The 27,945-nt window shown below is 46.2% G+C and overlaps 1 protein-coding gene across 5 annotated transcripts in view; it reads right to left on the reverse strand.

The window, feature by feature from the left end:
- The window catches only part of SULF2 (sulfatase 2), a 140,664-nt gene that overhangs the window by 80,007 nt on the left and 32,712 nt on the right, over positions 1–27,945 (reverse strand). For all 5 annotated transcript variants that reach the window (XM_067708375.1, XM_067708374.1, XM_067708371.1 and 2 more), the window contains exon 3: positions 10,774–11,013. In XM_067708375.1, coding sequence (XP_067564476.1) covers positions 10,774–11,013 — 240 coding nt within the window. The remainder of the gene's footprint in view (positions 1–10,773; positions 11,014–27,945) is intronic.

A 27,945-nucleotide genomic window follows, 5' to 3' on the forward strand; every position in this document is an offset into this window, starting at 1 on the left:
ATCATCAGCGGTGAAAGGGCCAGGGAGGCGGATAAAGCAGGAACCAGGGCAGGGAGAACCAGAGGGGGCAGGAGATGTAACTTAACACGGGAAGTTGGACAGACAACATTCAAATATATGTTATGTGGCAACAAGGGCTCTGACTTAAAAAAGCAGGGTGAGGGGAAAAAGGGGGAAGGGAAGCCTCCTTCGGATGGATAGTCAAGGAGGGCTTCCCTGAGGAGGTGGTATTTGAACAAAGGTCTGAGGAATGGATGGTCTGAGGAACAGGAAGGAGGGGAGTGACTAAGGTGGAGGACAAGAGGTGAGGTGGTCAAGAGGGGAGGGACAGGGGGGCAGATCATTAGGACCCTGAGGTGACTGTGGGAGCCTCTACCCTGAGTGAGGGGGGAGTCTTAGGAGGGCTGTGGGCAGAGGAGAAACGGGATCTGACGTAGGTTGACAGCATCCTTCTGGCTGCTGTGGTGAGAACAGACCCTAGCGGGGTGAGGGCGGAGGTAGGGAGGCCCGAGACAAGAAAGTTGGGGCAGCCCAGGCGAGAGATGATGGAGGTTTAGATAAGCATGGTGGCACCAGAGAGGGTTCTGGTGTATTTTGAAGGGAGAGTTGATGGGGTTTGCTGATGGATTGAATGTAGAGTGTGAAAGGGAGAAAAAAAACACAAGAATAACACTAAGGTTTCGGTCTGAGCAGCTGGGACACTGGAACTGCCAAGGGGAAGACTGTGAGAGGTGCCTGGGAGGGGGAGGGACAGGGTCAGGAAGTCAGTTTGGACATGCCAGGTTCGAAATGCCAGGGAGACATCCAAAGGCAGATGTTGAGGCAGCTGGAGGCTGGTGTGTGGGTTTCAGGGCAAGAGGCTAAAAGCAGATCAAAACCGAGTGGTGGAAAGAGGGAGGGGTGAGGATTACTTCATAGAAGAACACCAGCTCTAACGTCTTTGTGGTCTTAAAACCGCTTTGGGGAAAAAATAAATCACACACACGCGCGCAAACACACACACACACACGCGCACCCCTTTACACGCCAGCAGCAAATCTTTGTCAGGGATGCCCAAATGCCAAGCAGATTCCTTTCCATCCTCCTACATCAGGGGGATGCCTCAGCCTCCACCAACGCCCCAGGCATCCTGCCACAGGAGGTGTCATGGCACAGAGGTCCCCCCCTCCAAGTAAGGGTGGCTGCCCAACGTTGACAGCCAAGTAGTCTAGGTCCTCAGCTGACCTCCCCTCCCCAGCTTTGTATGAGGAGAAGAGTGAAAATAATTGGGGTGCTCAGGGCCTGGTTTCAAAACAGCTGTAACTGGGAGCCCTGGCACACCTGGGGCCTGTAATGAGGGGCTTCCTCCCCTCCTCCCATGGTGCATTTAAACACGATGAGGGAAAGGCAGGAGGCTCACCCCCAGTGCTCACATCTCTACAAAAGTCTGCACCAGATGGCAGGAGCTAGGTGGGGAAACAGCTTCTGAACTGCCAGACTCTGACGGCAACGTGGAACGAGAAAGCAGTATCCTAACGAGAAGAAAATGGGTACTCCCGTCCAATTCATCAGGAGGGGCCAGAAGAGGTGTACTTTCTTTCCCCTTTGGTGGTGGTTGCTTTGCACACGGCAAGGTAGTGAAAATGTGTGAATGTCACTGTAGTATGTGTTTCTCCTTTATCCTTTCCAACAGCTCCTGATTTCTATTTGGGAACCCAGGTGCTGGGGGAAAAGACTCCCCCAGCTGCTCCAGGAACAGGTGACGTGGGCTAAGCTAATTGGCACATACCGTCTGCTCTCCGTGGCGACTGGTTCAGGGGTTGGCATGTGACTCAAGCTGGTCCAGTCAGAAAGACTCTCACCACTTGGGCATTCTGGGAAAAAACCCTGCTGAATGCTAAGGTACCATACAAAGGAAGAGGCGTGGGGCCCGTCCCAGTGCCGGTCATCCTCTAGAGACCTCAGGCCTTATGATAAAATCGTGACACTGTCAAACCACGGAATGTGTCTCTGTATAAAGCTCACCTGTATCTTTTTGGTTTAGGGAGCAAAGAATTCAATCTCTCGTCAAAACCACTTGGAAACTGGGGTTTCTGTCAATTGGATCTGAAGGTTATCTACCAGCCATGAGCATCACCAAGAAATACCCTCTCCTTGCTTAAGCAGGACTACATATCACCTCCTCAGAACTGAGGGGTGCAGAGCCAGAGAATCGCTGAATGGAAAGAGATGAATGTTTTCAGCTTTGCCAGAAACTTCCAAATTGCTCTCCAAAGCAGAGGTGCTAATGCGCATTCCCACTGCTGGTCTTCCTGTTTTCTCTCATCCTCACCATCATTTGGTGTGACAGGACCTCTGAATATTGCTGTGGTGATGGGCGAGAGGTGATAGTGCACTGTGGGCTGAATCTGCATTTCACTAATTACCAGAGAGGCTGAGCAGATGCTGCTACCTTTTGATCCGTGGGTATAAACTTATTTTCATCACGTGATGCTACCTGTTGTGACATTCATCTGAATGCTGGTCTGGGGTAGATTGTGCAGTGCTGTGTCTATCATTGCTAATGTTTCTTAAGTGCTTACTAGGTATCACTGTTCTAACATATTTAATCCTCAGAAAACCCTACGAGCGAAGTAACATTATTATTCCTAGGTGAAGTAACCAAGGCATGGAAGTTAAATAACTTGTTCAAATTCACTCAGCTAGTAAGTGGCAGAGCCCAGATTTGAACGCAGTCAGAGTCCTTGCTCTCAACTGCTTTGCAAAAACCTGGAAGCATCTCATTCCACGGATGATATGACTTTAACTCGTGGGTATATAAGGGAGCACAGTCAGGGCAGCTGAAGTGTGCTGAAAGATGACTAAGCACATTTTGTAAAAATGTAGGATACAATTTATACTTTCAAGGGTATTTATATTTGAGATCTGAGTCCCTGAAGTGAGAGGAAGCCAACACACAGAAATACCCATGAACAAATTGATATTTATCCTGCTTAAACTTAGCACCTCTCACTTCATCCTGTGTCAATCTCTACTGCAAACACGGGGAAGCACAGAGCAAGATGACAGCAAAATGAAATGGCAAATCTTATGAAAGATGCAAGGTTTTGTGAAATTAATTAAAGTGATGCGGGAGGACAGCTTAAAGCATGTGCAAATCCACTGACAAACAATCATCTGGTCTATGAGATAACTGAAGAAGAGACCACTGAAAATGATGATGAGGGAATCAGCACTTCACAGGGAAGATTCAGATGTCAAAGGATTAAGAGAGGCCCTTGGGAAAACTGATCGAATCCTCAAATACTTTTGCAAAAATGACCCTTTATGATTTTGCTGTGAAAACTGAAGGTGAAGTAAAGGATATCATATTGTGCTATCATTTAAATTTGTTGAACAAGTTATCCCCTCCACTGCCTTTAACTGACACTTCATCAATTCATTTGATTAAAGAATCAATCCATTCGGCATAATTTTTTTTTTTTTTTTTGGCGGTACGCAGGCCTCTCACTGCTGTGGCCTCTCCCGTTGCGGAGCACAGGCTCCGGACGCACAGGCCCAGTGGTCATGGCTCACGGGCCCAGCCGCTCCGCGGCATGTGGGATTTTCCCGGACTGGGGCACCCTGCATCGTTAGGCAGACTCTCAACCACTGCGCCACCAGGGAAGTCCCATTCGACACAATTATAACCTAATCGTTGTTAAATACTATTAGAATATAACACAGAATAAAGTTATTTTTAAAACTGTGTAGTTTCACTTTTTCAAGATAAAATACCTAATTAAATACATTAAAAGCACTATTTACATGAACTGCTGGTCCACTTAAGGAACAGTTTTCTGGTTCCAGTCTTCCACAGTTCCAGCTAACCTCCTGTCTTCAAAAGGGTATCACATACACAAAGGGACTAAGAACCATTATTGAGGTTGTGACTTTAATCTTCCCTCAGTATCCATGTCTTCTTCTCCCATAGTAATAGAATTTTGAGCTGGGCAAATGGCCACCCAGAATAAAGACTACATTCCCTAGTTTCCTCTGCAATCATGCGTGCTCATGTGACTTGTTTCTCATCAGTGGGAAATAAGGAGAAACAGAAAGCAGTTGAGTCTCTAACCAATTTAAGAGCACCTAAACATATAAAGCAAATACTAATAGACCCAAAGGGAGAAATAGACAGCAATAGAATAATAGTAGGGGACTTTATTACCCCACTTTCACCAATGGATAGATCATCCAGACAGAAAATCAATAAGGAAACATAGGTCTTAAACTATACGTTGATCAGATAGACTTAGCACACATGTACAGAACATTCCATCCAAAAGCAACACAATATACATTCTTTACAAGTGCACATGAAATATTCTCCAGGAGAGATCATATGTTAGGCCACAAAACAAGTCTTAATAAATTTAAGAAAACTGAAATCATATCAAGCATCTTTTCCAACTACAATGGTATGAAACTAGAAATCAATTACAAGAAGAAAACTGGAAAATTCACAAATACGTGGAGATTAACGACATGCTACTGGACAACCAACTGGTCAAAGAAATCAAAAGAGAAAAAAAAAACCTCGAGGCAAATGAAAACGGAAATACAACACACCAAAACATATGGGATGCAGCAAAAGAAGTTCTAAGAGGGAAGTTCCTTGTGACAAATGCCTACATCAAGAAATAAGAAAAATCTCAAATAAATAACCTAATATTACACTTCAAGGAACCAGAAAAAGAACAAAGCCCAAAGTTAGTAGAAGGAAAAAAATAATAGAGATCAGAGCAGAAATAAATGAAATACAGAGACTAAAAAGACAATGGAAAAGATCAATGAAACTACAAACTGGTTCTTTGAAAAGATAAACAAAATTGATAAACCTTTAGCTAGACTCAACCAGGAAAAAAAGGGAGAGGACTCAAATAAATAAAATCAGAAATAAAAAGGGAGACATTACAACTCATACCACAGAAATACAAAGGATCATAAGCGACTACTACGAACAATTATATGCCAATAAATTTGACAAGCTAGAGAAATGGATAAATTCCTAAAAACATACAACCTACCAACACTGACTGATGAAGAAAGAGAAAATATGAACAGACCAATTACTAGAAAGAAGACTGAATCAATAATCAAAAACTTCCCCAAATATAAATGTCCAGTACTAGACAGCTTTACAGGTGAATTCTACCAAAAATTCAAAGAAGAATTAATATCAATCCTTCCCAAACTCTTCCAAAAAATAGAACAGGAGGGAATACCTCCATACTCATCTTATGAGGTTAGCATTACCCTGATACCAAAACCAGCCAAGGACACCACAAGTAAAGAAAATTATAGGCCAATATCTCTGATGAACACAGAATGCAAAAATCTTCAATAAAATATTGGCAAACTGAATTCAACAATACAGTAAAAGGATCATATACCATGTTCAGATGGGATTTATTCTAGGAATGCAAGGATGGTTCACCATCCCCAAATCAATCAATGTATACAGCACATTAAAAAAAATGAAAGATAAAAATCATCTCAACAGATGCAGAAAAAGCATTTGACAAAATTCAACATCCATTTATGAGGAAAACTCTCAAAAAAGTGACTGTAGAGGGAACATACCTCAACATAATAAACGCCATACATGACAAGCCCATAGCTAACATCATATTCAAATGATAAGCTGAAAATTTTTCCTCTAAAATCAGGAACAAGACAAGGATGCCCACTCTCAACACTTTGATTTGACCTAGTATTGGAAGTCCTAGCCAGAGCAATTAGGCAAGAAAAAGAAAGAAAAAGCATCCAAATCGTAAAGGAAGAAGTAAAACTGTAACTATTTGCAGGTGACATGACATTATACATAAAAAACCCTAAAGACTCCACCAAAAAACTGTTAGAACTAATAAATTAATTCAGTAAAGCTCCAGGATACAAAATCAATACACAAAAATCTGTTGTGTTTTTATACACTAAAAACAAACTATCAAGAAGATAAATTAAGAAAACAGTCCCATGTACAACTGCATCAAAAAGAATAAAATATCTGGAATAAACCTAACCAAGGTAGTGAAAGACTTGTACACTGAAAACTATAAGACATTAACTAATGAAAGAAATACAAGAAGACACAAATAAATGGAAAGGTATTCCATGCTCGTGGACTGGAAGAATTAATACTGTTAAAATGTCCGTACTATCCAAAACAATCTACAGATTCAGTGCAATCCCTATTAAATTTCCAAGGGCATTTTTCACAGAAACAGAAAAAACAATCCTAAAATTTGTATGGAACCACAAAAGACCTCAGAGAGCCAAAGCAATCTTGAGAAAGAAGAACAAAGCTGGAGGCATCATGTTCCCTGATTTCAAACTGTATTACAAAGCAGTAGTAATCAAAACAGTATGGTGTTGGCATAAAACCAGACATAGATCAATGAAACAGAATAGAGAGCCCAGAAATAAACCCACACATATATGGTCAATTAATTTATGACAGAGGAGCTAAGAATGTATGATGGGGAAAGGACAGTCTCTTTAATAAATGGAACTGGGAAAACTGGACAGCCACATGTCAAAGAATTAAAGTGAACCACTATCTTACACCACAGACAAAGATTAACTCAAAACAGATTAAAGACTTGAACATAAGACCTGAAATCATCATTTGACATGGATCTTGGCAATGATTTTTTTTGGATTTGACACCACAAACAAAGGCAATAAAAGCAAAAGGAAATAAATGGAATGACTAAAAAGCTTCTGCACAGTAAAGGAACACTGTGCACAACAAAATGAAAAGAAAACCTACCGAATGAGAGAAAATATTTGCAGCTCATACATCTGATAAGGAATTAATTTCCAAAATATACAAAAAACTGATGCAACTCAATAGAAAAAAACCAAACAATCCAATTTAAAAAATGGGCAACAGATCTACATAGGCATTTTTCCAAAGAAGATATACAGATGGTCAACAGGTACATCAAAAGATGCTTCACATCATTAATCATCAGGGAGATGCAAATCAAAACCACAATGAGGGCTTCCCTGGTGGCACAGTGGTTGAGAGTCCACCTGCCGATGCAGGGGACACGGGTTCATGCCCCGGTCCGGGAAGATCCCACATGCCGCAGAGCGGCTGGGCCCGTGAGCCATGGCTACTGAGCCTGCGCGTCCAGAGCCCGTGCTCCGCAACAGGAGAGGCCACAACAGTGAGAGGCCCGCGTACCGCAAAAAAAACAAAAAAACAAAACCACAATGAGATACCACCTCACACCTGTTAGAATGCCTATCATCAGAAAGGCAAAGAATAACAATGTTGGCAAAGACTTAGAGAAAAGGAAACCCTTGTTCACTGTTGGTGGGAATGTAAATTGGTATAGCCATTATGGAAAACAGTACGGAGGTTCCTCAAAGATTAAAAATAAAACTACCGTATGATCCCACAATTCCACCTCTGAGTATCTATCTGAAGAAAATGAAAACACTAACTTGAAAAGATATCGGCACCCCCATGTTAACTGCAGCATTATTTACAATAGCCAAGATATGGAAACAACCTAAGTGTCCTCAGTGGATGCAAGAATAAAGAAAATGTGGTATACACACACTGGAATACTATTCAGCCATGAAAAAGAAGGAAATCTTGCCATGTGCAACAACATGGATGGACCTTGACGGTATCAGGCTAAGTGAAATAAGTCAGACAGAGAAAGACAATTACCATATGATATCACTTACATATGGAATCTAAAACAAAGCCGAGCTCATAGATACACAGAACAGATTGGTGGCTGCCAGAGGTGGGAGGTAGCGGGTGGGTGAAATGAGTGAAGAGGGTCAAAAGGTACAAACTTCCAGTTATGAAATAAATAAGTCATGGGGCTATAATGTACAGCATAGTGACTACAGTTAATAATATTACGCTGTATATTTGAAAGTTGCTGAGAGTAGATCTTAAAAATTCTCATCACACGCACCCAGACCTTTGTAACTATGTATGATGACAGATGTTAACTAGACTTATTGTCGTTATCCTTTTGCAATATATACAAATATTGATTCATCATGTCGTACATCTGAAACTACTATAACGTTATATGTCAATTATGCCTCAGGAAAAAAAAAAAAAAGAAAAGGAAATGGTTGAGTCTCTGATCGATTCATGGGCAGGTCCATCAAAGCAGCACAGACTTTTAGTTGAGAGAGTAATAAATGACTTCTGTCTTGGGTCTCTCACACACAGCCAAAAAACTTAAATCTAATTCAATCAGTTGCCCTAGACACTCATGAGAATGCAGGGTTGAATGTGTCCAACGACCTGGTAAGAACAGTTGACTGTTGTTCCCTGGGAAGCTAAAAAGCTATTATTCTAATATGAGTCTAATTATTCTAATGTGAGTCATACAAATCAAGTTAATCTAAAAGGGATTTTGAATTCATTCTAGTTTTCTGTTATTTTTCTCAATCAACCTACAATGACCAGCATAACTGGTCATGTTTTCACTTTAAGCAGTGGCTTAATATAAAACTCAAATTTCCATTGACAGATGAACGGATAGAGAAGATGTGGTGTGTGTGTGTATATATATATATACACACACACACACAATGGAATGTTACTCAGCCATAAAAGAGAATAAAACTCAAATCTGAGCTTCCTAACTACCAGGGCAAAAAGGGAAAGTATACAGGGTACACAGCTCTTATTCTTTAATGACAAGAGCACGTAAGTTCATCACAGTAAACAGACATTTTCAGGGTCCTGAGTTCTCAATGTCAGGTTAGAACAGAGTTCCTTGCAGAGAGGGCCATTCTAAACATAACGGATAAAACTCTCAGGGACAGTTTTACAAAAAACATAAATGTCCTATATATGGCAATTTATACTCGGCATTACACTCCCAGTCTTCACTGAGGGTGTAACAGTCAAGCATAGTTGGATGAAAGCAATTCTTTGGGGAAAGCGCTTTTTGGTGATTTGTTTAAATTCAAGGACAAAGTTTGCGGAAATCAATTTTGAAGAAATGTTAAATCCTGAGAGATGGCTCCTTCCCTAGTGCCAGCTACATGATTCTGAAACACCAGGCTTTGGCCCCTATCGTGAGCCCCTAAGATATCGCAGGATACAGGTTTCCTTTCAATTTGATGGATGTAACAACATCCATACTCCCTTTGAAGTCCTACGGTCTTGGTTTCCATTTTGGTGATGCCACAAGCACCTGCTTTTACGACGATGAGCAAGTCTCTTTTCTGGGCTGCAGCTGCCCTAGCTGTCAAATGTGGGGGGTGGATGAGTACACTTTTAGGGTCCTTACTGTTCCTTTGGCATCCAAAGCTAAAGGTTTCTACACAGACCATTCAGCTAGAGGTTCTAAAAGTGGGTCTCACAGCCCTCAGACATGTTTTCTCTGTGGGTCCACACTGTGTATTAACAAAACAAAACAAAACAAAACAAACTGAGTTTTGCCAACATGCTTTAAAATCAGATTTTGGCCAAGAATTCAGATTAGAAATATTTGAAGGTTGGCAACTCTGAGCACGAATGGCTATAATTACCTGGACCTGAGTGGCAGATGCCCCTTTTCAGTAGGTGCCCTGGTCTGTCCTGCTTCCTCCATCTATATCCAGGTCTCTGCAACCAGATGGGTGGTGACCTGGGGTAAACTCTGAGCCATGTGGCTTTCTGCAGAGATCCCGGAACCAACAGGGTCATGTGTATAGGACTGCGGCCTTCCTAGTTCTCTCAGCGGGGCCCGCCTGCTGGGTGATGCTGGCAGTGGAAACAGTCTGCAAGACGACACACCTCACCGGCGTGCTCCTCACTCCGATGTGCCCACGCCAGCCACACCGTGTACGTGAGGGGCAGCTGCCCAGCTTCCAGGACGGCTTCAGTGCCCTGAACCCAGCTCAGGGAGGTATCCGTCCTTCTCTCATGTCACTCCTACCCAAACAAGCCCCTTGTCACTTGAACACAACTTCCCAGGGTTACAATGTTCAAGCCACAGTATCTGATTTCACAACTGCCTTGGCTCCTTACCCAAGGTGAGGAGTGTTTATTTTTCTAAATTAGAGCAAGTTTCATTGAGTCTGAAGGACTTTGCAGCCGTGCTGCAGATAAGTGACTGTAATTGTCCCTCTGCCTCAGGCAACCAGCCTGGCAGGTGACTTCAGAACGCACGAAAGTACCTCCTGCAGGATGAAGAGACAGGACACCTTGCTCGCTCTACACCTCGGATGCAACCAACACTGCGGGCACCAGCTGCAGGAGGGATGGAGCACCTAGGGCGGTGTAGACGATCAAGTGTAGACGAACAGTCCCTTGCCGTCTGTAGAGTGGCCACAGGCCCCACGTACACTCCTCTCCATCCCCCGCCCCAATGTTCTGGAAGCTTGTTCCATGCTGATGGCCTCAAATTAACGAACTAGTCCCCCAACGACTTAAACAGCACAATTCACAGAGAACTCATACTCCTGCCCGAGTACTTCAAGGCCTCTCTGTAGTATATTTCATATTTTAAATAGACTCACTTTTTTTTTTTTAACTCAAATTCCTTTGGAATGGTCACTTTCTATCACTCCCGTAGGCGAATAAATCTGTATTTTTCGAACACATCTAGAAGTCAATGCACAACTTTTAAATCAAAAGAAAGCTGTTCACGCACTACAGGGACCCCTCGCAGTACAGGGACCACAGTGGGAAAGACAGTGGTCCGAGGCAGGACAGCGGGTACCACGTCGGAGGTTCCCAGCCCACTCGTGTGCCCGCCCGTGGCAGCCTGGCTCCCTCACCTGTCCGGTAGCCCGTGCTGTTGAGGTACACGGCAAAGGTGCGGCTCTCGTGCTGCGACTGCCAGGAGGGCGAGGAGCAGTTCTCATTGTTGGTGTAGGTGTTGTGGTTGTGGACGTACTTCCCGGTGAGGATGGAGGAGCGCGAGGGGCAGCACATGGGCGTGGTCACGAAGGCGTTGATAAAGTGCGCCCCGCCCTGCTCCATGATGCGCCGTGTCTTGTTCATCACCTGCATGGAACCTGCAACCAGAGCGGAAGTGACATGTGAGCCAGTTTTCCAACGAGTGCGTCCCAGTCGGGCACCAAACAATTAGAGGTGGGTTCTGAGTGGTCCTCAACAGGGCAGCACCCCCATCCCGGGGGAGGGGAGTGTATGTTGGAAATCTCCAGGGACAGATTGGGGGGCACCCCTGGCGCTTCTGGGCAGCGGCCAGCAATGCACAATTGGATGGTCCTGTGCAATGAGGAAGTGCCCTGGGTCCCCAGGGTACATTCATGGGGGCGGGTGGGTAAAAACCTGCTTATAAGTCATCTGAGCCCAGTGAAGAACTCTTGTCTTGCACAAACAGAACATCTTTTTTTTGCAGGGTATTAATATATGCTGACTTTTTTTTTGGAAAGCAACCACTATGTAAACAGAGAGAAGATTATACTTTGTTTCATCTGGAACTTCCCCAAGAATTGTTCCGTCTTAATGAAATCCGATCACGTCAACCTGGCAACCCCTCCCCCCTCCACCTTCTCTCCGAATACTTCTCAGCGGACATGCTCTGCATCAGTCATAACCCACTGTCGTCGCCTTTGTCCACATGGTCCTTCCAGCTTGGAACCCACTTCCCATCTCCCCGCCCCCCCAGATCTGACCCATCAGTACAGTCGCACCTCTTCTCATGGCTCTTTTTTTAAAAATAGATTTATTTATGTATTTAGTTTTGGCTGCGTAGGCTCTTTGTTGCTGTGGTGGGCTTTCTCTAGCTGTGGCGAGCGTTGCAGTGCGCAGGCTTCTCATTGTGGCGGCTTGTCTTTGTTGCTGAGCACGGGGTCTAGGTGCGTGGACTTCAGTAGTTGTGGTTCACGGGCTCTAGGGCGCAGGCTCAGTAGTTGTGGTGCACGGTCTTAGTTGCTCCGTGGCATGTGGGATCTTCCCGGACCAGGGCTGAAACCCGTGTCCCCTGCGCTGGCAGATGGATTCTCAACCACTGCGCCACCAGGGAAGCCCCTTTTTTTTTTTTTTTTTGGCTTCTGATTCCCTTGAACTCTTATCACGCATGTATTATTAGGACTTAATGATAAACCACTAGGTATGGTGATTTCACTCATGCCTATTCTTGTTTTTCAGTGAAGCTGTGAGCAGAGCAAGGTATAGGAAGGAAAGGAATTTGTGTAGAAACCCTACTGTGTGCCGGTGCCTGCACACTGCCTGCTCCACTGAGGGCTCCAGGAGCTCAAAGACTGCGTGCCTTGCTCAGAGCCAAATCCCCAATGCCCCTACAGTGTGTGACACACAGTAGGTACTCAATAAATGTGTGAAGAATGGATGTGAAATCGTATACCATGGCTGGTACCCAGATACTTAGTAGGTTGAACAGAAATATTCAACGGAAATCCTTTTTCTTTTCCTTCTAAGGCCATCCTCTGTTTTTTTCTTTTCCTTGCAGTTCTTAGGGTCTATAGTGGGTTGAATGATGGTCCACCCTCCAAAGATAAGCCCCTGTCCCAAGTCCTGGCACCTGTGAATAGGACCTAATTTGGCCAAGGGTCTTCGCAGAGGTACTAAAGGATCCTGAGGTGACATCGTTGTGGATTACCTGGGTGGGCCCTAAATCCAAGGACAAGTGTCCTTCCAAGAGACAGAAGGAAGAAGACACACAGACACGGAGGGGAAGGCCATGTGAAGATGGAGGCAGAGACTGGAGGGATGCCACAAGCCAAGGAGCTCCTTGGGCCTCCAGGAGCTGGTGAACTGAGAAGGATTCACGCCCGTGCCTTTGCAGGAATCAGAGCCCTGCCAACGCCTTAATTTCACACTTCGTCTCCACAATCGTGAGGGAGCAAATTTCTGTTGTTTTAAGCCACTGGTTGACGGCCATCTGTTAGGACAGCAGTAGGAAACCAATCCAGGGTTTGGATTCTTGCCAGGGAGCTGCTGATCCCAATTCACCAACTAGCTCACCCCCTAGTGACCTGAAAACAACAAATCAGACCCCCCTTGGCACCCTGTCCCTAAAGGCTAAGAGTGAAATGGAGATTTACATGATTCTTTTATCCCATCTTTCCACCAAACAGGGAAGGAAACAGCTAGAGCTTCCCTGAGGCTAACATAGATCATATTTCTTCACTGTTTCAAACCACCTGGTAGCTTCCCATCACACTCAGAAGAAAACCCCAATTCCTTACTGTGGCCTAAGAGCCTTCCAGACCGGCCCTCCCTGCCAACCTACCTCCCGTGTTTCTTTGACCTCATCTCTTCCCTCTCCCTTGCTCCCCTGGCTACACTGGCTTCTTCTTTGTTTCTCAAGGGCTCCAAGCTCATCCCTGCCCCAGGATCTTTGCACTTGCTCTTGCCTCTGCCTGGACTCCCTCTCCGACACTTCCCTTTGCTGGCTTGTCCCATTATTCAGATCTCAACGTAGAGGTCACCTCCTCAACAAGGCCTGGCCGACCTCCCCATCAGAAGGAGCCCCCTGTTTACTTGCTATCATACCAATGTCTGTTTGTTCTTAGCATTTCTGTCCTTCTGAAACAGTCTCCTTTACAAGTTCACTTGTTTATGACCTGCCTTTGCTTCTGCACTGAGAGTTCTGGGTGATCCAGGGCGCTGTCCACCCTACCCCCAGGAACATACAGTGATGCTCTGTAACACCTCACTGAACGACCGAAGGAAACAGAGCGCAGCCTGCCCTTTCGAGCCCAGTGCTGAGGCAGTTTTATAAGGGACGCCCACCGGGAGCCAGCTGTGTTCCCTGAGGCTCTTGGCCGAGGTCAGCCCAGTGGATAGAGGAAAGAACCGGCTTTTTGTCTCAACGGGAATCGTCAGGCCTGGAACTACATGAACGTCTGTTGTCAAGGTCACATGCCCTCCTGAGAAGTCCCCAAGGGTCCCACCTGTAACTGGTGGCAATTATAGGGTTTCTACCAGGTGTGAAGTCTCCCTCTGGAGGGGATGGAGGAGGTGAGCTTTCCAACGCTGCCCTCCACCAGCTGGTGCGAACTCATCAGAACCTGCAGAGGGAGCGGGCCGAGGCCTCAGGGTCCAGCAGAGCCCCGGGCCCCACTGGCGCTGGGGTGCATCCTTCCAGCCTCCTTCAGGTTATGCATCAAATGTCACATATCTGATTCCATTTATATGTGGAATCTAGAAAAATGGTACAGATGAACCTATTTGCAGGGCAGAAATAGACACGTGGATGTAGAGAATGGACGGGTGGACACAGAGGGGGAAGGGGAGGGTGGATGCATTGCGAGGTTAGGGTTTACATATATATGCTACCAGGTGTAAAATAGATAGCTAGCGGGAACCTGCTGCCTAGCCCAGGGAGCTCAGCTCAGCTCTGTGATGCCGTAGATGGGTGGGATGGGGGTGGGGTGGGAGGGAGGTCCAAGAGGGAGGGGATATACGAATACTAGAGCTGATTCCCTTTGTTGTACAGCAGAAACTAACACAACATTGTAAAGCAATTATACTCCAATAAAAAAAAAAAAGGTCACATATCTGAGAGGCCTTCCCTGGCCTCACACTGAAACTGCCGCCCCTCCTTCCAGCACCCCTACACCCCCTCCCTGCTTCACTTGCTCCCCAGCACTTACTGCCCTCGGACAGTTCTCTTATTTGCATGTTGCCCACTGATCCCACCGGACAGCTCCACAGGGGCAGAGATCTAGGCTTACTTTGTTCACTGTTGTCCTCCCAAGCCCAGAACAGTGCCTGGTACATACTGACTGCTCAACAAGTATCTGCTAAATCAACAAAAAAAATTATCTCACTCTTTGCGTTTCCATATAATTCAGGAGCCCACGCTGGTTTGTGTCCATGATACGCACGCGTGTGTCTGTGTCGTGTGCAGTGGATTTAAAAAATTTGACTTTAAAAAGCACCAGATGATGTGCACTCTACTGTGCCACACTCCCCAGCCCTCTCTATAGTCTCACACCAACTTTGCCCATTCACATTACCTGCCTGGTCCCTGAACACCCTGGTTTGGCCACTCTTAATATAACTTAGCTGTTGAGACAGCTCCGACTTGTCCCTGGGGTAGAGGGCAGTGTTCCACGTCAATAACAATCATTACCATTAATGTGGTGACTGTCACTGGCTGAATGTTTGCTGTATGCACTGTGCTGGGCACACAATGTGCATCGTGTTACTTAGTCCTCCCAACAAACCATTTAACAGAAGAGGGAACTGAGCACAGGAGTTAAATGACTGGTCACAGCCACAGAGCTGGGGAAGTGGGATGTGAGGACTCCAACCCAAGCTTGTCTGACAGCAGAGGTGGACGCTGGGTGTCACGTTCAGGAAACGTCCAGTTTATAGCACGCAGGAGGTGGTGATAATGAACCCAGGAAGGGCACAGAGGTCCCCACACACTTGGTCAACTCTCGGCTTCCATGAGGCTCAGAATCGTCCCCTGGACTATCAGGTCCCCTCATCATCCCAGAGGGGACTTTAGCTGGCACACCAGTGAGACTGGCACAGGGTCACATCGCCAAATGCCAGGGACCCCAGCAGTGGGAAAGTGATTCCCGTTCACTCCTTCTGATCAACTCCAGGAGAAAGTCTCGGGTGGCTGCGGTCACGTGGTCACGTCCTTAACACCCTCACGCCTCCTATTTCAACAGGAAGAGCCCCGGCCACCCGGCTGGAGCTCTGGGCGGGCAGCTGTGTTAGCTTATACTGGATTGCCCGATTTAATTTCCTTTGACTTAGGGCAAGCGATGCTAGCTTCTCTCATTTAGGGCAGTGGAATCCTGTTCTTAAAAAACAATCACGTCTGTTTAAAAAAAAGTAAATAGTAGTACAGGTGGCGAGGTGGCAAGGTGAGGGGATGGCTGGCGTTTGGCACAACCTGCAACTGTCTACCCGGTGACGTTACTGGTTAAGAGACACCTCGGGTGTACCCTGAGCCCCTCCCCTCTCCTCCAGTGACACAGGCGACGATCTTGGCTACTCCTTGGTCCCAGCTGTCTGTTCCCACATCCAATCCATCAGCAAAGCCTGGTGTTCTTTCTTCAAGGAACATCGAGACTCAGAGTCCTGTCGCCTCCTCGCCGGGCAGCGGTCATCCTCTTTCCTCTGAATTAGGTCAGCTGCTTCCTGCCTGGACTCCGGCCGTTTATTCCCCGAGGAGTAGCCAGAAAGCCTCCTCTTCTCAGCACTCTCCGTGGCTCCCACCCGCTCGGAGAGCAGAGTCCCCGCGGTTGTCCGCAGGCCCTGCGGGCTCCGGGCCCCCTTCCGCACCCCGTCTCCACAGCCACGGCAGCCTCACTCCCGCCTCAGAGCCTTTGCCCGTGCTGTTCCTCCCGCTGGGAACGCCTTTCCCCAGCACCTCCAGGGTCCGTGCCCTCACCCCCTTCTTGTCTCTACTCAAAAGGTCTCTTCTTGGGGGGAGGGGGGACATACGGGTAGGGGATTGAGAGGTACAAACTATTAGGTATAAAATAAACTACAAGGATATATTGTACAACGCGGGGAAATACAGCTCACGTTTCACAATGACTGTGGATGGAGTATAACCTCTAAAAACTGCGAATCACTACCTAGTATGCCTGTAACTGAATACGGTACAGCAACTAGACTTCAATTAGAAGAATAAAAGTTCTCTTCTGAGTGAGGCCCACCCTGCCCACCACATCCGCAATTTTACTCCCCTGCCCGATATTTCACATCCTCTTCCTCGCTTTACATTTTCAACTCCGCACGTGTTGCTCTAACACGTTATACACTTCGGCACATTTACATATTTATCTTGCTGGTCACCCCCTGCAGCCCTAGATGTCACAGCCATGAGAGCTAGGGCCACTGACCACACCTCACAGCCCTGAAGCCTAGAACAGTGCCCGGCACATAGTAGGTGCTCAATAAATATTGCTCGAAAGCATGAATCTAGGGCGCTCCAGGCAGAATCAAGCCTTTGACTGCTGTTCACGGACTGAAGAGAAAGAAGGAAGCAGCTGGTAGTGAGGACTTGGCCCTGCGCAGGCTCCAGAGACTGCAGAAAGGACAAAGCTGGCCATCCACCCGACCTGTCAGACCCTTCTGGAAGGCAAGGGGGCCGCCACCTGGTGAATAATTCACCTGCAGTCAGCAGCCTCGAATGCTGCGTTGGCCAAAGGCAAACTACCGGAGGAACTGTTTCTTTCTTTTAATGGGCTCCAAACTAGGGTCTCAAAGCCCTTGCACCGCCATCCTCCTTATTGCAAGGCAAATGAATGATGGTCCACGCTTTCCAGCAGTTCCCCGCACCTGTCTGCTCGGGGCGCTCACCCCGGCCCAAATAAGCCGGCTGAAGGGGAGCTGTGTCAATCCACTATTAAGGCACAATTTAACAGTGCCCTGAAATGACAGCCGCACCTGTGCGTAAGCAGCACGACATGTTAAGCCTCCCCTTGGGGACCGTAACCTGTTTTATTAAAGCTGCCACGTTGATGAGGCTCGATAAATCCACATCTGGAGCAGGAAAACATATGATCTAATCTCCTTGCCCAGCACAGACCTAATGCAGATGGACAGCTCTGAGGGGAGGGAAGGGCCCGGAAGACCAGGCCACACAGAAATAAAAAGGCCAGCCAACCAAAACTTCTGTCATCCAACACAAGCCTGGGGACATGCAGACGAAAACAGACCTGGCTTCTTTCCGTGATCAAACCTTCCGCCCTCGCTGGGCCAGGGTGAGGTCACCCTGACACCTTCCTCGGTGACTCTAATAGACTGCGGAGGCCTCACCGCCCCCCTATGATGGCGACTTAAATTCTGGTGCCCAAACCACCCACCTGCCAGAAACACGGTGCCTCCTCCACGTACTCATCCGCCCGTCCCCTTTCTGATTGCTTTTGCGGGGGGCTCTCAGTGTACCACCTGGGCTACTATTTATTTGATTGGATATTTTTCTCTAATGTGACTTTAAAAAAGTAAACTTTCATCTCAACCCAAGTAACTATGTGAAATTCTGCATTTGATGTGCTACTTAGATTTTTTTTTGGGTGCATATCGAAAGAAGTTTGTAAGTAGTAAAATCAATGTTTGTCGACCTGTCACACAAGACGATTTCGTGCACGGCCTGTGTCCTAAAAAGGCATTTTGGGAGATGCTGATTTAATGTGCTCTTCTAAAGGTTTGGGTCAGGGCAACTGCTATCTCTGGGGACTTAGCAGGTGCTGGGGGCTCTCAAGATTCAAAATATGACCCAATTTTGGCCATTCCTGGGACTTGGGTGGCTCACATCTACTTTCTGTCCTAGAGCTCTGTGTCAACTAGGAGAAGATGCACCCTACGTGCCACCCCCGCCCCAAGACAAAGTCCTGCGGCCCCCAACTTGGGTGGCATTACATAGGAGGCATTGGTTTTGATGGATAACTAAAGAGATGATGTTTTCTGATGTTTGTTTTCTTAAAATTATAGGTAAATAATTGGAGTCTGTGATGTCGGACCCTCCTTGGGAAGTAGTGGGAGATGAGACACGGTTAGCAAACCCAGGGTCTTGACTTAAATCTATGTTTAACCATGGCTTTTTCTTACCTAGACTATTGCAGAATTTTAACTGAGAAAAATATATGCAAAGCCTTTAGTTCAATGCTTGGCATACAGAAAGGACTCAAAACATGTTAGCTTTAAAAAATTTAAATTACAGTAGCTCCCAACTATATATGGTGTAACACAGGGCTCACAAAGCAAGAGCCTTTGGACAGACTCTTGTCTGCGTGTGTTGGATTTAGGTCTGCTCAGAAGTGTTTAAAAATCTGAATTAATTGCTAACTTTTATTTGGGAGATTTCACATCAATCCTGATTTCAGGCTTTGCATGAAAATACACAGATCTGGGCTTGATGGGCCCACAGGTGGGTGGATCTGAGTAGCAAAGGCTGGCTTCAGAAGGGCTCCCCTCCGGTTCTGCATGGTCCCCATCAGGGCCACTTCCCTCATCTGTGGTACCAGCCTGGCCCTGCAGGCACTGGGTTTGCAACCGGTAGCTGATTCTACTCCAGCTGAACTGACCAGCTAAGTAAACTCGCAAAGTAACACTGTGGCCTGGAGACCCACAGAGCCCAGGCTTTAAGGGAGCAAAGAGGGTGTGTGGGTTTGGGTAAAGGCTGGTACAGAGCCTTGACCAGGACAGGCCGGGGGTGGGGGCCGTGAGCTCGGTGGGGAAGCACGTGTGTCCTATACCACCTCGTGGTGCCCATCATTTAACCATACACCCCCTGCTGGGGGCGCTGCCCCTTCGGGGTACCCTTGCTCCTGATCTCTGGTGTGGCTGAGATCCCAGGTTGTCCACCAACAACTGTTTCCCCTTCTTCCTTATTAACACGCCCTGATTTTAATCTTCAACACACCCAGCTAGGAAACTGCATTTCCCAGACTCTCTTGTAGCTACATGTGGAAGTGGTCCTTCCTTTAACCTTCCAGATCCACTGTCTGCCTCGTTCTCCAGCCCAGGGAGCTGACCTGGATAGGCTGTATCCACAAGGGGCTTTATACACTGGCTTTGGACTAGGTTTGGCTAATGGGGCGTCCTGGCAGGAGATCAGCAAAAGGAAGAACTGAGGTTCGGGTATGGATTCCTCCATCTTGCTCCCTGTGGTGTCAACAGAGGGTGACAGCTCCTACTGAATGGCCCTGTGTCATGAGTTTCCAGTAACCATTTGCTGCCCTCACCCTCTTGGTCTTGGAGTGGGGATGACCCCACTGTTACTAACTAGCCTCGAGTGCTGCACTATCACTAGTGATTTCCCCACACTTGCTCATACCTTAGCAAAAAAGTTAAACCCTCCTTGAATAACTCAAGTTTGAATGTGTCTTGTATTTCCTGCTGAGATTGTGTGGCTAATTAAATAAGTTCTGTCCGTGTTGTAGGTGATGTTTGGGATGCGGTTCTTAAAGGGAGCTGACTTAACTTGAAGGTCCATCCTTTTTGCCCTTTCTGCTTCCTCCTCCTCCTTGCTGCCTGGAACGTGGCTGTGATAGCTGGAGCTCCAGCAGCTATTCTGAATGATGAAGGTGACCTTAAAGATGGAAGCCACACAGTAAGCATAGTAGAATACAAAAGTAGAGAAGGAGCTCGGGTCCCTCATAACCTTGAAGCCACCAGGCTGGCCCTGAACTGCCAACTTCCAGACGTTTTTATGTGAGTAAGCAGCAAAACCCTGTCTTGTTTAAGCCACTGTTATAATGTCTTTTACATGCAGCCAAACCTAATGCTGACACACTTAGCTTCCAGAACTTAAGTGATCTCCTAAGTGTTGCTGAATTAAAAAGAAAAAACGTTGCAGGAATGTGCTTGGCAAGTTGAACACCGGGGTGGGTCCACATGAGCCTCTCTTCTTCCTGAGATAACCTGCATCTACATGTTTTTCTAACTCCAGTGAGCAGCGGCAGGAATGTCAGGACTTGGTATCTCAGAGAGGCTACACTGGAAGTTACCACCGATCTGGCGTCCGGAATCTGGGCACACTATCCTGGGCTTCCAGCCATTTGGCCCCTGCAAAGCACCCAAGCCTGCAATTTAGAATTGATTTCTGGATATCAGGCTGCAGCACAGGGTGTGGTTTCCTTGTGTTCACAGAAAAGAGGCAAACAGATGCCTGGCCAGAAGCCCCCCTGAGCCTCTCTCGCAAGAGCCAGCCTCTCCTACAAGACAGCCCTCCAGGCTGAAGGCCTGCCGTTTTCAGGATCACAGGCCCCTCTGAGAATCCAGGGAGGGTCTCCGACCCAGGAAAGCACAAACAGGCACACGATCTGCATATAATTCCCACCCTCCCCCACCCCAGGCCCATCCAGGCCTGGGCCTCCCCCCTGAGCTTCTGTCTCTGAAGGCTGGCTGCCTTGGACAGCTCCTCTTGGCTTTTCATGGGCATCTGCAACTTACCAGGTCCAGAACTGAGCTCCAGACCAAAGCTTTTCCCCATCTCTGTAAACAGAAAATCCCTCCTTGCAGTTGTTCAGACCAAAACCTTGGAGTTATTCTGGACTCTTCTCTCCCACTCCACAACAGATCCATGAGCACATCTTATCAGCTCCACCCTCTAACTCTGGGCAGCGTCTGACTACTTTTTCCACTCTGGTCTGAACCACCATCATCTTGTGCTTGGACCACTGCAGTAGACCCCTCACTTCTCCTATTATATCTCTTCAATCTATTCTCCATAAAATAGCCAAAGGAGTCTTATTAACACGTAAGTCAGGTGATGTCAATGTCCTTGCTCGTGTCCATCTCATTTAGAAAGCCACAGTCCTCCCTCCGGTTCAAAGGTCCTGCATGATCCCCCCACCCCCCGCCATTGCCTCTCAGACCTCATCTCTTCCCGTCTCTTTTGCTCATGCTGCTCTGCCACTGTGGGCCATCTGCTGCTCTGGGAGCCTGCTGGGACTGCTTCTGCTTCAGGGCCTTTGCATTCACTGTTCCCTCTGCCTGGAATGCTCTTCCTGGGGGAGGTTCCTTGACTCATTCCCTTACCTTCTTTGCCTAAATTTCCCTTTCTCAGTGAGGCCGCCCTACATAAAATCACAACCCTCCCTTTCCCCTCCCCTCCTTGCTGACTTCCCTTCCTTTCTTTTTAATATATTTTTCAGAGCGATTGGGAAAATCTCTGTGTTTGGATGACCCTTGGAGACCAACAGGGTCTCCTTAACCCTCAGACACAAGAGTTACTGCCAGGTGGCAGTTACATAAGCGTGGCCCCAACGTTCAAAGCCCGTGACTCACACTCGAGAAAGTCCTTTCCTTTTCTAGTCTCCATCCTGTTGATTATGTCAAGGAGAGAGTCTCAGGGAGGGGCTGCTTCACCTTTACCGCCTCTCTCAAAACTGCCCATCACCTTTTTTTTTAACAGCTTTATTGGAGTATAATTGCTTTACAATGGTGTGTTAGTTTCTGCTTTATAACAAAGTGAATCAGCTATACATATACACATATCCCCATATCTCCTCCCTCTTGCCTCTCCCTCCCACCCTCCCTAACCCACCCATCTAGGTGGCCACAAAGCACCGAACTGATCTCCTTGATCTCCCTGTGCTATGCGGCTGCTTCCCACTAGCTATCTATTTTACGTTTGGTAGTGTATATATGTCCATGCCACTCTCTCACTTCCTCCTGGCTTACCCTTCCCCCTCCCCGGTCCTCAAGTCCATTCTCTAGTAGGTCTGTGTCTTTATTCCCGTCTTACCCCTAGGTTCTTCATGACATTTTTTTTTTTCTTTCTTAGATTCCATATATATGTGTTAGCATACGGTATTTTTCTCTTTCTGACTTACTTCACTCTGTATGACAGACTCTAGATCTATCCACCTCACTACAAATACCTCAATTTTGTTTCTTTTTATGGCTGAGTAATATTCCATTGTATACATGGTCACCTTATCTTCAATAAAGGAGGCAAGAATATACAGTGGAGAAAAGACAGCCTCTTCAATAAGTGGTGCTGGGAAAACTGGACAGCTACATGTAAAAGAATGAGATCAGAACACTCCCTAACACCATACACAAAAATAAGCTCAAAATGGATTAAAGACCTAAATGTAAGGCCAGAAACTATCAAACTCTTAGAGGAAAACATAGGCAGGACACTCTATGACATAAATCACAGCAAGGTCCTTTTTGACCCACCTCCTAGAGAAATGGAAATAAAAACAAAAGTAAACAAATGGGACCTAATGAAACTTAAAAGCTTTTGTGCAGCAAAGGAAACCATAAACAAGACCAAAAGACAACCCTCAGAATGGGAGAAAATATTTTCAAATGAAGCAACTGACAAAGGATTAATCTCCAAAATCTACAAGCAGCTCATGCAGCTCAATAACAAAAAAACAAACAACCCAATCCAAAAATGGGCAGAAGACCTAAATAGACATTTCTCCAAAGAAGATATACAGATGGCCAAGAAGCACATGAAAAGCTGCTGAACATCACTATTAGAGAAATGCAAATCAAAACTACAATGAGATATCATCTCACACCAGTCAGAATGGCCATCATCAAAAAATCTAGAAGCAATAAATGCTGGAGAGGGTGTGGAGAAAAGGGAACACTCTTACACTGTTGGTGGGAATGTAAATTGATATAGCCACTATGGAGAACAGTATGGAGGTTCCTTAAAAAACTAAAAATAGAACTACCATATGACCCAGCAATCCCACTACTGGGCATATACCCTGAGAAAACCATAATTCAAAAAGAGTCATGTACCAAAATGTTCATTGCAGCTCTATTTACAATAGCCCAGAGATGGAAACAACCTAAGTGTCCATCATCCGATGAATGGATAAAGAAGATGTGGCACATATATACAATGGAATATTACTCAGTCATAACAAGAAACGAAATTGAGCTATTTGTAATGAGGTGGATAGACCTAGAGTCTGTCATACAGAGTGAAGTAAGTCAGAAAGAGAGAGACAAATACCGTATGCTAACACATATATATGGAATTTAAGAAAAAAAATGTCATGAAAAACCTAGGGGTGAAACAGGAATAAAGACACAGACTTACTAGAGAATGGACTTGAGGCTATGGGGAGGGGGAAGGGTAAACAGTGACAAAGCGAGAAAGAGGCATGGACATATATACACTACCAAACATAAGGTAGATAGCTAGTGGGAAGCAGCCGCATAGCACAGGGAGATCAGCTCGGTGCTTTGTGACCGCCTGGAGGGGTGGGATAGGGAGGGTGGGAGGGAGGGAGACGCAAGAGGGAGGAGATATGGGAACATATGTATATATATAACTGATTCATTTTGTTGTGAAGCTGAAACTAACATACCATTGTAAAGCAATTATACTCCAATAAAGATGTTAAAAAAAAAATAAAAAAAAATAAAAAGGCAAATTCAAATAATGTGGTTAGATGGGCTAATCACTCATAAACATTATAATGGGAAAGTCTATCCAATTCTTTGAAGATGACTTACAGAAATGCAGACAAAGAAAGAGTTGGAATTAGCAATTCTTGATTTACAAGTTGACTCTTTAGAAAAACAGAAGCATAACTCTGAAAGCAACTCAAAATCCACTCAGACTCTTTCCTATTTTCCCTCAGACATTTGCAGATATTGTTAAAAAAAATCAGGACATTGGAAGTACAATTGTACTTCACCTAAGAAATAGAAGGAAAAATTTAAATAGTAAATACCCTAGATTTCTGCTAATAGACAAATATGCTCCAAAATTTTTTTTTTTTTTGCGGTACGCGGGTCTCTCACTGCTGTGGCCTCTCCCGTTGCGGAGCACAGGCTCCGGACGCACAGGCTCGGCGGCCATGCGTCACGGGCCTAGCCGCTCCGCGGCATGTGGGATCTTCCCGGACCGGAGCACGAGCCCGTGTGCCCTGCATCGGCGGGCGGACTCTCAACCACTGCACCACCAGGGAAGTCCATGCTCCAAAACTTTTAAGAGAAAAATTGTGTACTTTCCCTTGAAGATGTAAATCTTAACCGTGCTTTTAAAATGTAAACAGCTAAGAAGGAAATTAAAACTCTGCCTAGACTAGAAAATAAAGAATAAGGAACTATTTGGAAATTGGGCAAATAAAAAACCTTAAGTATCTTTCTCACAATTACCCATATTATGGTTAAAATTTTAAAATAAAATTATAAGTTCTGTAAAAAAAAAAAAAAAAAAAAAGAATGAAATTAGAACACTCCCTAACACCATACACAAAAATAAACTCAAAATGGATTAAAGACCTAAATGTAAGGCCAGACACTATCAAACTCCTAGAGGAAAACATAGGCAGAACACTCCATGACATAAATCACAGCAAGATCCTTTTTGACCCACCTCCTAGAGAAACGGAAATAAAACCAAAAATAAACAAATGGGACCTAATGAAACTTCAAATCTTCTGCACAGCAAAGGAAACCATCACCTTTTATAACAAAGCCATCCAGGCCTCGGCCTCAGGGGAGGCAACATCTTGCTGAGAGGTGAAAACACTGCTGTTCTCATTAGACTTGGTCTTGCAGTGACCTTCACTAGTATCCACTAGTGAAAAACCAGTGGATACCAGTGTTTCATATACAGTCATAATTAAAGCTTCCTGTTAAAATAATACTTAAGCTTCAAAAGGTAAGTCCAGTTCAAGTCATAGAACAGACGGTCCTGGGATGTCGCAAATACTCTCTTGCTCCAGGCAAGGACCATGTCCAACTCATCTTGGTGTCTCAGAGCCTGTTCCAGGCCTGGAGGCTCACCAAGGGTTTGCCTGGATTGAATTAAACTAGTAAACCCGGCAGAGTCCACCGGTTTCAAGGCCTATTTGAAGGACACATGCAAACGAGACCTTGGCTTCTGTATTCTTCTCCCTCTTCTACCCTCCTGGTAAAGAGGGTGGCCAAGACCCTGCTGGTCTCCAAGGGTCATCCAAACACAGGGATTTTCCCAATCACTCTGAAAAATACATTAATAATGGAGGCCACTTACTGACCAATACGCCCTGGAACCTGTTCCCCTGGGCACTGGACACTTTCAAATGACAACTCAGGGAGGCATGTTAAATGTACCCCCCTCACAATTAGGAAACAGAAAGAGCCCCTCTTCTGTGCTGTGTCCCATACCAGCTCTCTCATCCAGACCCTAATTAGGATGGATGGCTGTTCTCCGCCCCGGGACTGGAAGAAAGGCCTGGAATCATCTTAGTTGCGAAGTCTCCAGCCCCAAGAACCATCAGAACTGCCGCCTGGATGAGCAGAAAATAGCAGATGATAAATTTTTTAGGACTACCCTCTGTGTGCCAGTTGTTGCTGACTGTGAGATAATGTGCTGGCCTTTTGGGGGAACATGCATTATTGATCTGGGTCTGTCTGGTGGTTTATAAAAATCCCCCCTCCCCCCTCTACCACCTTGCCATCATCCCTCACCTCCTAAAAGAAGCACAGCCTCCTCCAGATGCTGTTGGAGGGGCTGTGGCTCCTTCGCAGAAGGGAAGACTTGTAGGCAGCGATCTGTGCAAGTGAGTGCTGCGGGGGGAAAGTGACAGATACCACCAAACACGAGGGATCCAAACCTACTGCGTCCACTTCCCAGAATTTATCTTTCAGAAATCCTCGCTCACCTATGCAAAGATGCACGTACAAAGACATTCTCAGCAACGGTATTGGTAATAGTGGAAACTACTAACAAACACACTCCCAATGTGGAAACAACTGAATAGCCATCCCAGGAGACTGGTTAAGCAGAGGAGTGGTTAAGACCACAGGCTCTGGGTTCAAATCTCATTTAGCCACGTTCTAGCTGTGTGACCTTGGACGAGTGACTTCATTTCTCTGGGCCTCAGTCTCTCCATCTAAAGTGAAGAGGATGTTGTAAGTTAGCCCTGGTTTTCTCTGCTTTCCTCTCTCCCATGTCCTCATCACACCTGGAGGCCCTTTCCTTATATTTGCATATGCTGCTGGCTTTATTTGAGAGTCACAGGTGCAAACTTACAATCAGATTCTGACACGAGGCTTAGTTAGATCACGCAGCTGCAGCAAAAATGCGGCGCTCCTAAGAGTGCATGTTCAATCATTCACCTGGTTCCAGCCAAAGATCTAGGAGTCGCCACTAATGCGCCTCCTTTCCTCACCACCCACAGCCCCCGTCCAACCCGTTCACGCATGTCTTCCGGGTTCCACTGTTCCTGCCCTGGTCCAGGCTTCCATCCTCGCCTGCCCCGTTATGGTCCTGTCCTCCTAATGTCATTTATTTCAACGTAACAGCCAGAGGGATCCTACTGGAACCTAAGTCAGGTCACAGCCCCTCCTTTGCTCAAGGCCCATTTTCACTCATGTCTGTTTCACTAAGAATAAAACTCAAAACCCTCACCATGGCTGCAAGGTCCCGCACGACCTGGCCTCATCTCTCTCCACTTATACCCGGGGTCCCTCCACCTGGCTCACAGGCATTCTTTCTGTCCCAACCCACCAAGCTCATTTCTAACTGTCTTTGCCTTTCCTGTTCTCTCCAGCTGGAGGGATCCTTCCCCAGATCTCCCGCTCCCGGCACAGTGCGCCGCACAGAGTAGATGCTTAATCAATATCTGTTGAATGCATGAATAAACGTCCGGGGGGGTCCCCAGGCAGAACTACGATGGAAACAGCTTGAGGGGCCCCATGAGGCAAGACCAAGGTGCCCTGAGGTCAGGTGCTGCCTGTGAGCACTCTTTGCAAAATTCTGCCAGAAACAATACTCACAGTCCTATGGACACTTTCCGTAGGCTCCCCATGGCTATCGAATGTGGCTCATTCTAAATGCTGCCTGTGAGATAGGTATCATGTGTGTCAAACTGTCAATAAAAGCCCTGGGCTTTGACTGCTTCCTGGCTGCAAATTCTTTTTGCACAGATAAATTCCCTGAGAAACATCTATACTTGCGTTCATTAATACGAATCATGATAAGGAATGGCTCGGATGTACAGAAATCACCTTTACTTGGTGCTTAAAAGACTGATTCGTATTTTTAATAATGGATCCAAAAAGGGTGCAGACTCGCAGTTGGATCTTCACCGCAATCTTATGTTTGGCTGCAAAGGCTTTTCCAGTAAACCTTTAAATTTGTTGCGACCAACAACAGTCAGTTGCCCTTCGATAGTGGACAGAGGCTAAAGGCCCACCACTCACCTGGTCCACTACTGGCACTCTTTACCACAACCCAGGAGAACCTCCAAGATCTGGCTCCCTTCCTTCTCTCCAGGGTCATGCTATGACCCTTCCTCAGGCTCCGGCCACATCTGTCTCCTTGGTCCTGCCTCAGGGCCTTTGCACACGCTGTTCCCTCTGCTTGGAAGGCTTTTCCCCAGATCTTCACAATACCCAGTAGTATGTCTGTCATCATCACTAATGATGAGAAGGGAAATCTAACTTATAGGATAAGGAAAATGCAGAGGGGCTTGTATGCTGTCCAGTACGGTAGCTATAAATGGTTCCTGAGCACTTGAACGGTAGCTGGTCCTGAGATGTCCTCGAAGTGTAAAGTACATGCCAGATTG

Source organism: Pseudorca crassidens, chromosome 15, assembly GCF_039906515.1.
Source record: "Pseudorca crassidens isolate mPseCra1 chromosome 15, mPseCra1.hap1, whole genome shotgun sequence".
Taxonomy (NCBI): Eukaryota; Metazoa; Chordata; class Mammalia; order Artiodactyla; family Delphinidae; genus Pseudorca; species Pseudorca crassidens.